The sequence below is a fragment of the Elephas maximus genome, chromosome 22, assembly GCF_024166365.1.
Source record: "Elephas maximus indicus isolate mEleMax1 chromosome 22, mEleMax1 primary haplotype, whole genome shotgun sequence".
NCBI lineage: Eukaryota > Metazoa > Chordata > Mammalia > Proboscidea > Elephantidae > Elephas > Elephas maximus.
In genome coordinates, this window is record NC_064840.1 from 34,612,013 (window position 1) to 34,627,643 (window position 15,631).

General features: G+C 41.7%; 1 protein-coding gene across 1 annotated transcript in view; it reads left to right on the forward strand.

Moving 5' to 3' along the window:
* The window catches only part of CLTCL1 (clathrin heavy chain like 1), a gene marked incomplete at its 5' end in the record, with an annotated part of 165,335 nt that overhangs the window by 30,011 nt on the left and 119,693 nt on the right, over nt 1-15,631 (forward strand). The window contains 3 exon segments of the mRNA XM_049865479.1: nt 6,594-6,691; nt 6,693-6,729; nt 6,732-6,862. Of these exon segments, the coding sequence (XP_049721436.1) occupies nt 6,594-6,691; nt 6,693-6,729; nt 6,732-6,862 (266 nt within the window).

The following is a 15,631-nucleotide window of genomic DNA, read 5'->3' on the forward strand; positions in this document are numbered from 1 at the left end:
ATAGCAACCCTGTAGGAAAAGAAGGAGAAAAAATAAAACATTTATACAAAAAACAATACTGAGGATTCTGTATGGTCTGGTACAGGAGGAGGTCCATGAAAGAGTGACACTATGAGTTACTCCACTGGGTAACACCAACCATAGTGACACCACTGGTGTGTTGACCTTGTACCTTGCAATTTTGCTGAATTCATCCATTAGCTCTAGAGGTATTTTTGTGGATCCTTTGGGGCTCTCTATATATAGGATAATGTTGTCTGTAAATAGAGATAATTTTAATTCCTCTTTTACAATTTGGATATCTTTTCTTGCCTTATTGCTCTGACTAGGACTTCAGTGCAATGTTGAATAGGAGTAGTGAGAGTGAGCATCCTTGTTTTGTTCTCAATCTTAAAGGGAAAGTCATCAATCTTTATCCATTGTGTATAATGTTGGCAGTTGGTTTTTCATAAATGCCCTTAGTCATATTGAGAAACTTCCTTTCTTTTCCCTGTCTTGTGGAGTGGAGTGCTTTTATTAAGAAAGTGTGCTGGATTTTAGCAAACGTTTTTTCTGTCTCCGTTGAAATGATCATGTCGCTCCTTTCCTTTGTTCTATTTAAGTGTTATGTTTATTGATATTCTACTTTTGAACTGTCATTGCATTCCTGAAATAAATCCCACTTGGTTATGGTATATAATTCTTTTAATATTATGTTGGATTCTGTTTGCTAGTATTTTGTTGAGAGATTGTGTATCTATATTCATAAAGGATATTGACCTGTAGTTGTTGCTGTTTTGTTTTCTTTTCTTTTGGTGTCTTCATCTGGCTTTGGTATCAACGTAATGCTGGCCTAATAGAATGAGTTAGGACATATTCCTTTCACAGCTCTCTTTTGGAAAAGTTTGAACAGGGATGGTGTCAGTTCTTCCCGAAATATTTGGTAGAATTCTCCAGTAAAGTCATCTGGTTCAGAACTTTTTTTTGTTGGGAGATTTTTGATTACTCATTCAATCTCTTCACTTGTTTGGGTATGTTGATATTTTCTATTTCATTTTGTGTCAGTTTAGATAGATTGTGTGCTTCTAAGAATTTATTCATTTCATCTAAATTATCAAGTTTGGTGGTATACAGTTGTTCATAGTATTCTGTTGTAATTCTTTTCTGTTGAATCAGTTGTAATGTCTCTACTTTCGGTTATTATTTTGGTTGTTTGCATCATCTTTTTATTTTGTCAGTCTGGCTGAAGATTTATCCATTTTATTGATTTTTTAAAAGAATATATTTCTGGTTTTGTTGGCTTATTGCAATGAATTTCTCTCTGAGGACTGCTTTTGCTGCATCTCATAAGTTTTGTTACATCTCATAAGTTTTGTTACCTTGTGTTTTGCTTTTCATTTGAATCTAAGTACTTTCTGATTTCTTCTTTGACCAGTTGGTTGTTTAATAGTTTGTTGTTTGGTTTCCATATATTTGCATATATCCAGTTTTCTTTCTGTTATTAATTTCTAATTTCACTCCATTGTCATTAGAGAAAATACTTTGTGTTATTACAGTCTTTTTAAATGTATTGAGACTTACTTTATAACCTATCACGTGGTCTATCTTGGAGAATGATCCATGTGCACTGGAGTAGAATGTATATTGTGCCGTTGGGTGGAGTGTTCTATATATGTCTGTTAGGTCTGGCTGGGTTTTTAGTGTCGTTCAGTTTCTCTATTTTCCTGATCATCTTTCAAGGCATTCTGTCAATTATTGAAAATGGTGTATTGACATCACCAACTATTATTGTAGAGCTGTCCATATCTTCATTTATATCAGTATTTGCTCTATGTATTTAGGTGCTCAGATGTTGGATGCATATGTATTTATAATTGTTATATCTTCTTGATGAACTGACCCTTTTATCATTACATAATGTCCTTCTTTATCTCTTCTAACACATTTTGACTTAAAGTGTACTTTGATATTAAAATTGCTACCCCAGCTCTTTTGGTTATTATTTGCACGGAATATTTTCTTCCATCCTTTCATTTTCAACGTGTTCGTTTCCTTGGGTCTAAGGTGTGTCTTTTGTAAACAGCATATAGTTGGATCATTGCTTTGTTTTGTTTTTTTAATCCTTTCTGCCAATCTTTGCATTTTGGTTGGAGTGTTTAGTCTATTTACCTTCACTGTAATTACTGATTAGGAAGGACTTCTGCCATTTTGTTGTGTTTTTGTGTCTTAAGCCTTCTTTGTCTATTTCCTCTAATACTGCCAACTTTTGTGTTTTGTTGGTTTTTTGTAATGAGCCATTTTGTTTCTTTTCTCCTTTCCTTTTGTGTGTAAATTTTTGATATTTTCTCACTGGTTACCATGAATATTACATTTAACATATTTATAATATCCTAGAATACCATATTTTTATGCAAATAACGCACGTATTATACTTCTTTTTTTTGCCAGCTGCACAACCCCCTCACACATTATTTTCCTAGGTGCACTGTGCACGCTGTATGTGTAGGCGTGTTATTTGTGAAAAATACAGTAAATAGATACCAACTTAATTCCAGTAACATAGAAAAACTCTATACCTATACCGTTCCTCCCCCCATTTTGTTGTGATCACAAATTACATCTTTATACATCATGTGCCCTGTAACAATTTTATACTTGCTTTTTTGTAAATATGTCATTATAAAGCATGAAGGACATAACAATTAGAATTATCGAGCAAAAATACTTTAAGACTAGCCCTTACACTTGCCCATGTAATTACCTTTATTGAAGATCTTCCCTTCTGTGTATGGCCTTGAGTTACCTTCTAGTGTCTTCCCCCCCCCCCCCCCATCTGTAGGACTACCATTAGCCTTTTTTGTAGAGCCAGTCTGGTAGTATTTTCCTCAACTTCTGTTTATCTGGGAATGTTTTAATTCTTTTTACCTTGAAGGATAGTTTCACCACTTATACTACTCTTGGTTGACGGTTTTGTTTTTTTTGTTTTTTTTTTTTCAGCAATTTAAATATGCTGTTTAATTGCCTTCTGGCCACCAAGGTTTCCGAGGAGAAATCAGTGCTTCATTTTATCAGGGATCCTTTATATGTGACTCTGTTTTTCTGTTGCTACTTTCAGGGTTTTCTCTTTATCTTTACATTTTGAGAGCCTGATTATGATGTATCTTGGTATGCATCTCTTTAAGTTTATCCTGTTTGGAGGTCATTGAGCTTCTTGGGTTTTTAGGCTCACATCCTTTGTCAGATTTGGGAAATTCTTTGCTATTATTTCTTCAAATATTCTTCTGTCCCTTTCTCATCTCCTGACATTCCTGTGATGTATGTTGGCTCTCTTGATGTTGTCCCATAATTCCATTAAACTGTGCTTAGCAGTCTTGAGCCTCCTTCCTTGTTGCTCTTCAGCCTCCGTAATTCTATCTCATCCTCTACTTTACTGATTCATTTTTTTTGCCTAATCAAATCTGTTGTTAAATCCTTCCATTTTGTTTCTCTTTTCAGTTATTATATCTTTCAGTTCCAGTATTTCTGTTTGGTTTCTTTTCAGAATGTCTATATCTTTTTTTTTAATACTCATTTTTATTCATGCATCATTTTCCTGATTTCTTCTAGATCTTTGTGTTTTCCTTTAGTTCTTTGAGTGTGTTTAATACTGTTGCATTATATTCTTGCATTCTGTTCATTATTTAGGCTTTTATAGATGTGATTCACCTGCCTTCATCTCATTTGTTTGACTAGGCCATTGTTTCTGTTATCTTTGCGTGTCTTGTGGTTTTTTGTTGAGACACTGGAATTTTAGAGAGTGTTAACTTTCTCAGTTCTGTCCAGTATTTGGTGTTTTTTTTTGCTAGCACTACTTTATGCAAGAAACTCTTAGGCAGTCGGAGCTTTGTTTGCCATTCCCTCTCCCTCTCTGTGATAGCTCCTTCCTCCTCTCTGTTTTAATTAGGATTTGAATGTTCCAGGCCTCTATTTTCAACTTTCAGTTTCTCCCAAACACAGCAGAGAAAATGCACTAATTAATCTGTTCACCAGAGGACACAGCCACTCAGGAGAGATAAGTAGTGTGTATTAATTAATCTGTACAGCAAGGGGCAAGTTTTCTCTGATTATTGCTCTCTTCCCTGCTCTATTTCTGCCACCATGTTTCCAGTCAGACAGTCCACACCCAGTGAAGCCCTCTGGGCCTGGGTGCTGCCCTCAGGCTCTTGCCCAAGGCTTCCTTCCCTGAGCTTTGGGGGCATACTTATATCTGAGTTAGCAATCAGGGAAAGCATAGGCATATTTTCCTCCGTGTGAGGAGGCAGAGGGACAGGCACTCCCCAGATGAACCTCGCAAGAACTGTCTTGTTGATTTCGGAGTCCCAGCAGCAGAGATTTTGGGGTCCTGAGCTGCAGGGCTTTCCCTGTGCACAGGCAAGGCAGTGTGTTGGCTGTGGGCACAGGCTTCAATGCAGGAGGGCATCTGTAACCATAGTAGTTTCAGCAGCCAGCACTTACTGGGAGGGTGAAAGCCCGCCTGCTCTGAATGGACCCTCAGGAAGGCTGCCTTTTTGATTTAAGAACCCCAATGGCAGTGTGTTGACTAGAGGAGCAGACTCCACTTAAAGCACTGGCTTCCTAGCTCACAGCAGCCACAGTCAGTAGTTCTCGGTGCCGACCAGAGGGTGGGGGGTGGCAGACAGAACCGAACAAATCCTAGGGAGATCTGTCCTGTTGGTTGTGGGAGTCTGAGTTACTAGGTTTTCCCTGTATCCAGGCAGGCAGTGTGTGGCTGTGGAATCAGGCTCCAGTGCAGGGGTCTTCTGAAACCACTTATGTAGCCTTGCAGTTTGTAGTAGCCAACAGTTGCCAGGAAAGGAAGAGACCACCAGGCTCAGAACAAATCCCCAGGGAGGTCTACTTTGTTGATTTTAGAGTAAAAGCATGGAGCCTTCCCCTTAAAAAGGCAGGGATTGTGTTGGCTGGGAGATCACACTGAGGCCGCTTTCCTAATTCACAGCAGCCAGTAGCCTGTGTGGCTGGGGTGGGGATGTGCTGATAGTGGGAGAAGCAGTGTTCCTGCTGTATGCAACTCATCATTGACTTGTGTCCATCTACAGTTCCTCACTTCTGTATTCTCCTTACTGATTCAGAGTCCCTCAAGGCCAAGCAGCATTTTCTTGTTGTATTGCTTCGTGTACTTGTATGGGAGAGTTGGAACCTTGACCTTTTTACCCTGCCGTATTCCCAGAATCATCTTAGCATTATTCTTGACTCCATCCTCTACTTTTTCAAGAGATCATTTCCATTTCCTTTTAAATTTTAGAATCCATTTGTCAGTATCTGTTAAGAAGATCGATGGGATCATGACTGAGATTGCATTGAATCCATACATTTGTTTGTGGAAGACTGGTATCTTCATGTTATTGAGTTTCATTCATGAACATGCTATATGCTCTTTCATTTATTTAGGTCTTTAATTTTTCTTAGGAACATTTTATACTTTTCACTGTAGAAGTTTTATGTATCTTTTAAAGTCACTCCTGGATATTTTGTGCTTTTTAATGCTTTGTAAATTGTTTGTGAATTTTTTTAAATAAATATATTTAAAATAAAATTCTTTTATTCAGGTGATACCAAGATCAGAAGACAGCTCCTGATCACAAGTGGAAACATTTTGTGTCTCTTGCCAGAGGTTGGATGGCAAAGGCTTTTGTCTAGAACTGCATGTTCTATTGGACACTGCCACATTAAAAAAAAAAAATTTTTTTTTCTTTTTTTTGCCACATATAGCTGTTTAAATTAATTAAAATTTAATAAGTAAAAGTTATTCAGTTCCTGAAATGTGTCTATTAAGTACATTTCAAGTACTTAATAGCCATGTGTAATTAGAGGCTACTGTAATGGACAATGCAAATAAAAAATACTTTCAACATTGCAGAAAGTTCTGTTTGACAGCACTGGTCTAGAATTTAAGACAAAATAACCCTATTATATGGAACCAATGGTTAAGTGCTCAGCTACTGTCCAAAAGGTTGTTGGTTCAGATATATCCAGGGACACTTCGGAAGAAAGGCCCATCAATCTACTTCTAAAAAATCACAGCCATTGAAAATCCTGTGGGCTCTGATACACATGGAGTCACCATGAGTCTGAATCAGTTTCACAGCAAGTGGTTTAGTTCTTTTTGATTGATTATTTCATCCTGTTATATGGAGAAGTTTTTTTTCAAATGGTCTTTACTGAAAGTTGGAGACACCAAACAGAGTATTTTATGTTTTTGCTGATTTTTCCAGAAAAGCATTTTAAAATTGGAATAACCTATCTAAAATTGATTCTCTTGATAGTTGCTTCAGTAGAACTAATTTCTGATTGTTATTAATACGTTCTATAAATATTCACACACTTTCATGTTCTTTTGAAGAAGAATTGAATGTTCTCAATATTTGAGGCTCTTCTCCATATTTAGACTTGAAAGTATGGTTAATTACTACTCAAGCTTTTTCTCTCTTAGTCAAGTTAACTTTAAGTAGTACAACTTAAAGTTATATTAAAAAGATTAAGAATTAAGAGTGTAAGAATTTGTTTTTCATATTTTCAATTTATTTTTCTCTAATTTCCATCACATCAAATACTAGCTGGGAAGACCCTTCGAATTTTTAATATTGAGGTGAAGAGTAAAATGAAGGCTCATATTATGGTAGAAGAGGTGATTTTCTGAAAACAGATCTCTTTCGAACGCTCTTGCTGTGGTGACTGAGACCACAGTCTACCACTGAACATGGAAGATGACTCCCAGCCCATGAAGATGTTTGATCAACATGCCAGTCTGGTGGGGTGCCTGATGATCCACTACCAGACAGACAAGTACCAGAAGTGGCTGCTCCTTGTTGGCATCTCGGCTCAGGTAAGCTTTTGGCTGCCTTCAAAAAGCAAGTTTGATGTAACTTAAAGACCTAATTGTAGATTAAAAAAAAAAATTGTAGATAGGAATGGTTAAATTGTTTGATGTTGATATAGTATAAGGCAGGAGTTGTAACTCGTGATGGAAAGAAAGACAGATTACAAAGAAATTCAAACTTTGGATCAAGTTGTTGTTAGGTGCCATCGAGTTGATTGCAACTCATAGTGACCCCATGTGACAGAGTAGAATTGTCCCATAGGGTTTTCTAGGCTGTAATCTTTACAGGAGTAGATTGCCAGGTCTTTCTCTGATGGAGCTACTGGGTGGGTTTGAACTGCCAGCCTTTGACTTAGCAGCCAAACACTTAACTGCTGTACCACCAGCTCTTACTTTAATCAAGTAAGAACATTAACTAATTCAACTTTGGCCATTAACTACTGTATTCCATCAGGCTATTGATATTCATTCTATAAATATTTCTAGAACAGCTTTGAGAAGTAAATTATTGAAAAATTATGTAGAGCAACATGGACTCTGTAGGTGTATAAGAAGTAGTTGTTGGGCTCTATTTTAAGGACTCAGTGGAATGTTACTGATTGATATTCTTTTATAATGAAAGCAATAACTTTCTTCGATCCTCCTTGTTTTCATTCCTGGTGGCTAATCCATTTACTAAATATTTGAGAACTACAGGATGTTTGGCGCAGGGGATATAGGTCTTTATTAGCCAATCCTTGTTTTTAATGGTCTGTCCATGGCCTAGTGGGGAAGGAATGTCTTCATAATTCTGGTACTTAGAAAACTGTCAAACATTTGAAGAGTGTACTATGGCAGCTATGAAAGAGTACCTAAAGTTTAGAGAGGGGCTAAAACAGAGGGGGCATCAAAGCTGCACCTTGCCAGCTATAAAAGTTTACTTTGGGAAGAAGCAGTGTATGGAAAGGCATGGAAATGAGAGAGAATGGCTCTTTCTGGGAGTCTGGGGTCACCATTTGACTGGTGCAGATGGGATGCATAAGAGGCAGCTGGAGAGATGGGTGGGGCCAGATTGAGGTACATGCTCTATCCTACAGGCAGTAAGGATGGAGATTGGAGGCTGGGAGACTAGTTTATAAATAAATATAGAAATATGTTCTGGAATAGAGATATATATGATAAAGGTAAGAGCGAGCAAAGAGGTAAGGAATACTTCTCTACACCTTGGGGAGTCCCTTTTACTCTGCAACCCCCAGGAGAAATAAGGTGTGTGTGATTTATATGGAGACAGTGGCACTGGAGATGGGCAGGAAAGGCAATGAGACTTTGGAGGTGAAATGACTAGAAGTTGGTGGTGGACTAGGTGTGCAGGGTCAGGGTCAGCAATGATAGCTTGGCATCTGTCTTTGTAGATGGAGCACAGATGAGGGCATGTTGAAGTACCTCTACTCTAACCACTCATGTTCTGTACTATACTGACAAGTTTGTTTTGCCAGGATTGAACATGAAGCTGTAGTGACAATATATTGTAGGAAACCTCACATCAAATTATTTCCATCGTTCCCACACATAAAATAACGGGTTGGTTTTTTTAATGATGTGGCCCATAACAGAGCTTGTTCGAGTCTGATTCCTAAGGCTTCTATGAAAGGAATAATTTTATACCTAGAATGTTTCCTGTGGTGTGTCATCTATTAGTTGGAATGATTTCCTCTTTGTAGTTACTAACCCCTGGGTAGATGCTATTTATGGAGCTTTTCACATATGGAAACTCTGTCTTTGACTTACAATCGAAGGGATTTGGGTGTTGCTGGTCCTTATGGTCTGTAGCGTGGCATCATGAAGAATCATCTAGATTCATGGGGGATAAAAATCAGGATCAGCACAAAGCTGGTTCCTATGAGGTGGACAATGGGAATTCCAGAACATGTAATTGTGCTCATGAGGAACCTTTACGTAGATCAAGAGGCAGTTGTTCAGACAGAACAAGGGGATACCGACTGGTTTAAAGTCAGAAAAGGTGTGCGTCAGGGTTGTATTCTTCCACCATATCTATTCAATCTGTATCCTGAGCAAATAATCTGAGAAGCTGGACTATATGAAGAAGAACAGGGCATCAGGATTGGAGGAAGACTCATTAACAGCCTGCGTTATGCAGATGACGCAACCTTGCTTGCTGAAAGTGAAGAGGACTTGAAGCACTTACTGGCGAAGATGAAAGACCACAGCCTTCAGTATGGATTGCACCTCAACATAAAGAAAACAAAAATCCTCACAACTGGACCAGTGAGCAACATCATGATAAATGGAGAAAAGATTGAAGTTGTCAAGGATTTCGTTTTACTTGGATCCACAATCAACAGCCATGGAAACAGCAGTCAAGAAATCAAAAGACACATTGCATTGGGTAAATCTACTGCAAAGGAGCTCTTCAACTTATTGAAGAGCAAAGATGTCACCCTGAAGACTAACGTGTGCCCGACCCAAGCCACGTTGTTTTCAATTGCATCATATGCATGTGAAAGCTGGACAGTGAATGAGGAATACCAAAGAAGAATTGACACCTTTGAATTGTGGTGTTGGCGAAGAATATTGTATATGCCATGGACTGCCAAAAGAATGAACAAATCTGTCTTAGAAAAAGTACAGCCAGAATGCTCCTTAGAGGCGAGGATGGCGAGACTGCATCTTACATACTTTGGACATGTTGTCAGGAGGGATCAGTCCCTGGAGAAGGACATCACGCTTGGCAGAGTACAGGGCCAGCAGAAAAGAGGAAGACCCTCAGTGAGGTGGATTGACAGTGGCTGCAACAGTGAGCTCAAGCATAGCAATGATTGTAAGGATGACTCAGGACCGGGCAGTGTTTCGTTCTGTTGTGCATAGGGTCGCTATGAGTCGGAACCAACTCAACAGCACCTAATGAGGTGGAAGTCAGACCTCCACTCTCCAACTGTTTCACCATTTCTGACACCAGCTGATTCCCCCACAGCATTTTCTACTTCTCTGCTGAATTTGATGATTCATTGCAGTGGCCACACAGAATTCATAGACCAAACTCACAGTTATGTGTTTATTAGGGAAATAACAGGCTACAACTTGGAAACCAGGATCAACCTGGAAGTAACAGGATCAGTACGCATACAGGCTAGGTTTGAAAGCTCCCCCAAGGTGGAGAACACATTCCTCCCTTCTTCAGTGCAGGACAGCTTTCAACCAGGACAGTTCTTAGGTGCTCTTTGCTGCTAGCAGGCTTCAACCTGCAAGCAGGTTCCTCTCAGCCATGCATACCCACTCCCCTCTCTGCCATCAGGCCTCCCCACTGTCAGCCTCTCTGCTGCTAGCTGACCCAGCTCGTAGCCAGTATAGCAGCTTCTCAGCTCTCTTATTGCTTTCCTAGCAACATCTTTCTGTTGAAATCACCAGCTGTCTCCAGGCCCACTTCCAGACCTCTCACTGCTGACTCTCTTCCACTTGACCCCTTTCTTGGTTTCTTGCTGCCAGCTCTCTGCTGCTGGGCCCTTTCCAGACTCCTCGCCATCTTCAGTATTACAGTCCTTGAACTGTATTATAGCTCTTTTTAAGAGGTTCCCCTCACAAGAACCACAGGTCTAGACTGTTCTGCTCCAGACTCTTATTGGTCTTAAGTTTCTTAAGCTTCCCTCCTTGCCTCTAAAAACTTCTGTGGTTTATATGAGCAAACTCCTTGTCAGTTTCAAACCACGGTACTCCCAGCAGGACCACAAACTGACCAATCCCCTCTGTGGACCTCAAGTTACTCAGTCCTATTGGGTGGATTTTCAAGCCACTATATGAATCGTAAATTGATCAATTCCTTGCAAGACTGTGACCAGCTGATCATCTTGGGAGAGTCACAAGCCCATGAGATGTCAGTCAACTCAGGCCTTACACAAAAATAGCATCTTCTTCTGGCAGAGACTGGCTTCTTCCCTGGGCAAAAGTAACAACCCTCTGGGGTAGAATGCAACCTGGGAGATCCCCTAAGTAGTTTCTCCAAAGAACTAGGGAAAAGGTAACAACTCCTCAGGGCATAGGGGTAACAGTCTCCCAAAGTGTTTTTCCCAGAAACCAAGGCAAAAGACCATATAAAGGAACTCATTTCATTACACAGAAACAACAGCCTCTGGGGGTGTGGGGGAGGGCATCTGATTTCCAGAGTCATCATATTATTTTAAATGTCCAGTTTTCAACAACAGTTACAAGATACGCAAAGAAACAAGAAATTATGGCCCATACACAGGAAAAAAAGTAGTCAATAGAAACTATTCTGAGGAAGCCCAGACTAACAAAATTAAATAAACTTTAAATCAGCTATCTTATATATGTTTGAAGAACTAAAGGAAACCATGTCTTAAGAACTAAAGGAGAATAGGAGAAAAGTGTCTCACCAAATAAATAATACCAATAAAGAGATCAAAATCATTTTGAAAAGAACCAAATAGAAATCCTGGAGTTGAAATTAACAATAGCCAAAATGAAAAGCTTACTAGAGTGGCTCCAGAGCAGATTGCAGCTGATAGAAAAAAGAATCTGCAAGGTTCAAGATAGGTCAAATGAGATTATTCAGTCTGAGGAACAGATACAACAAAGAATGAAGAAAAATGAACAGAGGCTGACCTGTAGGACACTATCAGGAGTCTCAGCATATGCATAATGGGTGTCCCAGGAAAGGAGAGAGTAAGGAACAGCAAGACTATTTAAAGAAATAATAGGGGAAAACTTGCCAAGTTTGATGAAAGACATGAATCTGTATATATAAGAAGCTGGAATCTACATGAAGAAATAAAGAAAAATGGGCAAAGGGTATGAACAGAGAAATCATTCAGACAGCTAATAGACACATGAGCAAATGCTCACGATCATTAGCCATTAGAAAAATGCAAACCCAAACTGCAATGAGATACCATCTCACCCCGACATTACTGGTACTAATTTAAAACAGAAAATAGCAAATGTTGGAGAGGTTGCAGGGAGATTGGAACTTTTACGTACTGTTGGTGGGAGTGTAAAATGCTACAGTCACTATGGAAAATGGTATGGCACCACCTTAAAAAGCTATAAATAGAAATGTACAATTCAGCAATCCCTCTCCTAGGAATATGTCCTAGAGAAATAAGAGCCAACATGAATAGGCATATACACACCGATGTTCATTGCAGCATTATTTATGATAGCAACAAGATAGAAACAACCTAAGTGCCCATCAGCAGATAAATGGATAAACAAATTATGGCAAATGCACACAATAGAATACTATGCAGTGTTAAAAAACAATGATGAATCTGCAAAACATCTTACAGCATGGATGAATCTGGAGGGCATTATGCTGAGTGAAATAAGTAAATCACAAAAGGACAAATACTGTATGAGATCATTATAAAAACACATGAGAATGTTTCCACACAGAAAGAAACAATCTTTGACAGTGACTAGGAGGAGAGGGATAGGGAGAAAAAAAACACTAACTAGACAGTAGGTAAGTGGTAACTTTGGTAAAGAGTAAGACAATACACAATACTGGGGAAGTCAGCACATCTTGACTAAGGCAAAGCCACAGAAGCTTCCTAGACATATCCAAACACCTTGAGGGACCAAGTTACTGGGGCCGAGGGCCGGGAACCATGGTCTTGGGGGACATTTAGGTCAATTAGTGTAACAGTTCATAAAGAAAATATTCTACATTCTGCTACATTGAGTAGCATCTCGGGTCTGAAAAGCTTGTGAGCAGCCATCTAAGGTACATCTATTGGTCTCATCGTGTCTGGATTAAAGGAGAATGAAGAAAACCAAAAACACAAGGAAAATACCAGTCCAAAGGACTAATGGACCACATAAACCACTGCCTCCACCAGCCTGAGCCCAGAAAAACTATACGGTGCCCAGGTACTAACCACCAACTACTCTGACAGGGATCACAATAGAGGCTTCCAGACAGAGCTGGAGAAAAATGTAGAACAAAATTCAAGTTCACAAACAAAGACCAGACTTAACTGGTCTGACGGAAACTGGAGGAACCACCAAGACTATGGCTCCTGGATACCCTGCTAACTCAGAACTAAAGCCACTCCCAAAGTCCACCTTTCAGCCAAAGATTAGACAGACCTATAAAAGACGTGAGGAACATGCTTCTTAGTTCAGTCAAGTATATAGGACCAAATGGGCAACACCTGGCCAAATGCAAAGATGAGAAGGCAGGAAGGGACAGGAAACCTGGGTGAATGGAACCAGGAACCCGATGCGTAAAGGGAAAGGGGGAGAGTGCTGACACATTGCAGGGATTGCAACCAATATCGCAAAAACAATTTTTGTAAAATATTTGAATGAGAATCTAATTAGTGCTGTAAATTTGCACCTAAAACACAATTAAGAAAAAAGAAAGAACACTGGTATAGGTAACTACATAGGTAAATATAAGAGTACAAATACGTTTTTTTATTATAACTTCTTTTTCTCCTGATTTAAAAGACAACTATGTAAAGCGTTACATCAGTATTCATTAGGGAATGCAAAGAAAAACCACAGTGAGATAACACTTCATACCCACTAGGATAACTATAATAGAGAAGAATGGAAAATAAGTATTGCCATGGGTGTGGAGAAACTGGAACCCTCGTCCATTGCTTGCTGGTGGGGATGTAAAATGGTGCTAAAATCTATTAAGAAAACATTCTGCATCCCACTTTGGAGAGTGGCGTCTGGGGTCTTAAATGCCAGCAAGTGGCTATCTAAGATGCATTGATTTGTTTCTGTCCACCTGGAGCAAAGGAGAATGAAGAACACCAAAGACACAAGGTAATTGTGAGTCCAAGAGACAGATAGGGCCACATAAACCAGAGACTACATCAGTCTGAGACCAGAAAAGCTAGATGGTGCCTGGCTACAGCCGATGACTGCCCTGACAGGGAACACAACAGACAACCCCTGAGGCAGCAGGAGAGCAGTGGGATGCAGACCTCAAATTCTCATAAAAAGACCAGACTTAATGGTCTGACTGAGACTAGAAGGACCCTGGAGGTCATGGCCCCCAGACCTTCTGTTAGCCCAAGACAGGAACCATTCCCGAAGCCAACTTTTCAGACAAGGATTGAACTGGACTATGGGATAGAAAATGATACTGGTGAGGAGTGAGCTTCTTGGATCAAGTAGACACATGAGACTATGTGGCAGCTCCTGTCTGGAGGGGAGATGAGAGGGCAGAGGGGGTCAGAAGCTGGCTGGATGGACACGAAAACAGAGTGGAGAGAAAGAATGTGCTGTCTCATTAGGGAGAGAGCAACTAGGAGTATAGAACAAGGTGTATATATAAATTTTTGTAGGAGAGACTTCTTGATTTGTAAACTTTCACTTAAAGCACAATAAAAAATTTTTTTTTAAAAGTACAGCCTCTGGAGAGGGGGGCCAAGATGGCGGACTAGGTGGACGCTCCCGCGGATCCCTCTTGCAACAAAGACTCGGAAAAACAAGGGAATCGATCACATACATAACAATCTATGAACTCTGAACAAGCACAGACTTAGAGACGGAGGACGAACAAATACGGGCAGACAGCGACTGTTTTCAGAACTAGGAGCCAGCGCACCGGGCAGGTGACCTTCGGAGCTCGATCGGGGGCAGAGCCCAGGGGGGCAGACGGCACAGAAAGGGGGCCCACCCCTTCCCCCCCGAACCCATCCCGGGAGGAAGCCTAGTAGGTTAGCGCAGGCGGCGTAGGGGCGCAGCCGGAGGGAGAAACACCCGGGAGGCAGTGACTGATCTGAGAGGGGGGAGAACAGCCTCCCAGCTGGGGTGCTGTCCCGCCGGGAGTTAGGCGAGAAGCCGACGGGGCGCGCGCGCGGGGGGTCAGCTGTGTTTCCCTGGAGTGACCCCAGGGCGGGGCCCACGCGTTCGTGCGGGAGGACGCGCACCCAGTCCGCGCGTGTGGCACGGCACACCAGAGGCAGAAATCCCCGGAGGTGTCTGGTCTCAAAACAGGGAAAGCAGCATCCCAGACGGGGAGCCATTCCGCTACGATCTGGGCACGCGCGCGCACGCGCGCGCGGGCGGGGCATGAGCGCGGGGTCCATTTTTATTACCCTGAATTGACCCAGGGGGCGGGACCACCTGGTCGTGCGAGTGACGCCCTCCCAGTTTGCGCGAGAGGTGTGGCACACCGGAAGGAGAAGTCCCCGGGAGGAACTAATTGGTCCCAAAGCGCAGAAAGTAGCATCCCAGACAGGGTGCCGTCTTGCCGGGGCTTGGGCGCGCGCACGAGCGGGGCGTGAGCGCGGAGTCCATTTTTATTGCCCTGAATTGACCCAGGGGGCAGGCCCACCTGGCCGTGCGGAGGAACTGATTGGTCCCGAAGCGCAGAAAGTAGCGTTTCAGACGGGGTGCCGCCCTGCTGGGGCTTGGGCGTGCGCACGAGCGGGGCGTGAGCGCGGAGTCCATTTTTATTGCCCTGAATTGACCCAGGGGGCGGGCCCACCTGGCCGTGCAGGTGACGCCAACCCAGTTCGCGCGAGAGGTGTGGCGCTCCGGAAGGAGAAGTCCCGGGGAGGAAGTGACTGGTTCCCGAACAGGGAAAGCAGCGTCTCAACCCGGAAGTCATCCCGCTGGGATTTGGGCACGCGCACAAGCGGGGCGTGACTGCGGGATCTAATTATAATCGCCTGAATAGACCCTGGGGGCGAGCCCACCCGTTCGTGCGGGAAACGCCCACCCAGTGCCCACGAGCGGTGCCGCGCACCGGAGGAAGTCCCCAGGAGGAAGGGACTGGTTTCCGAGCAAGGAAAGCAG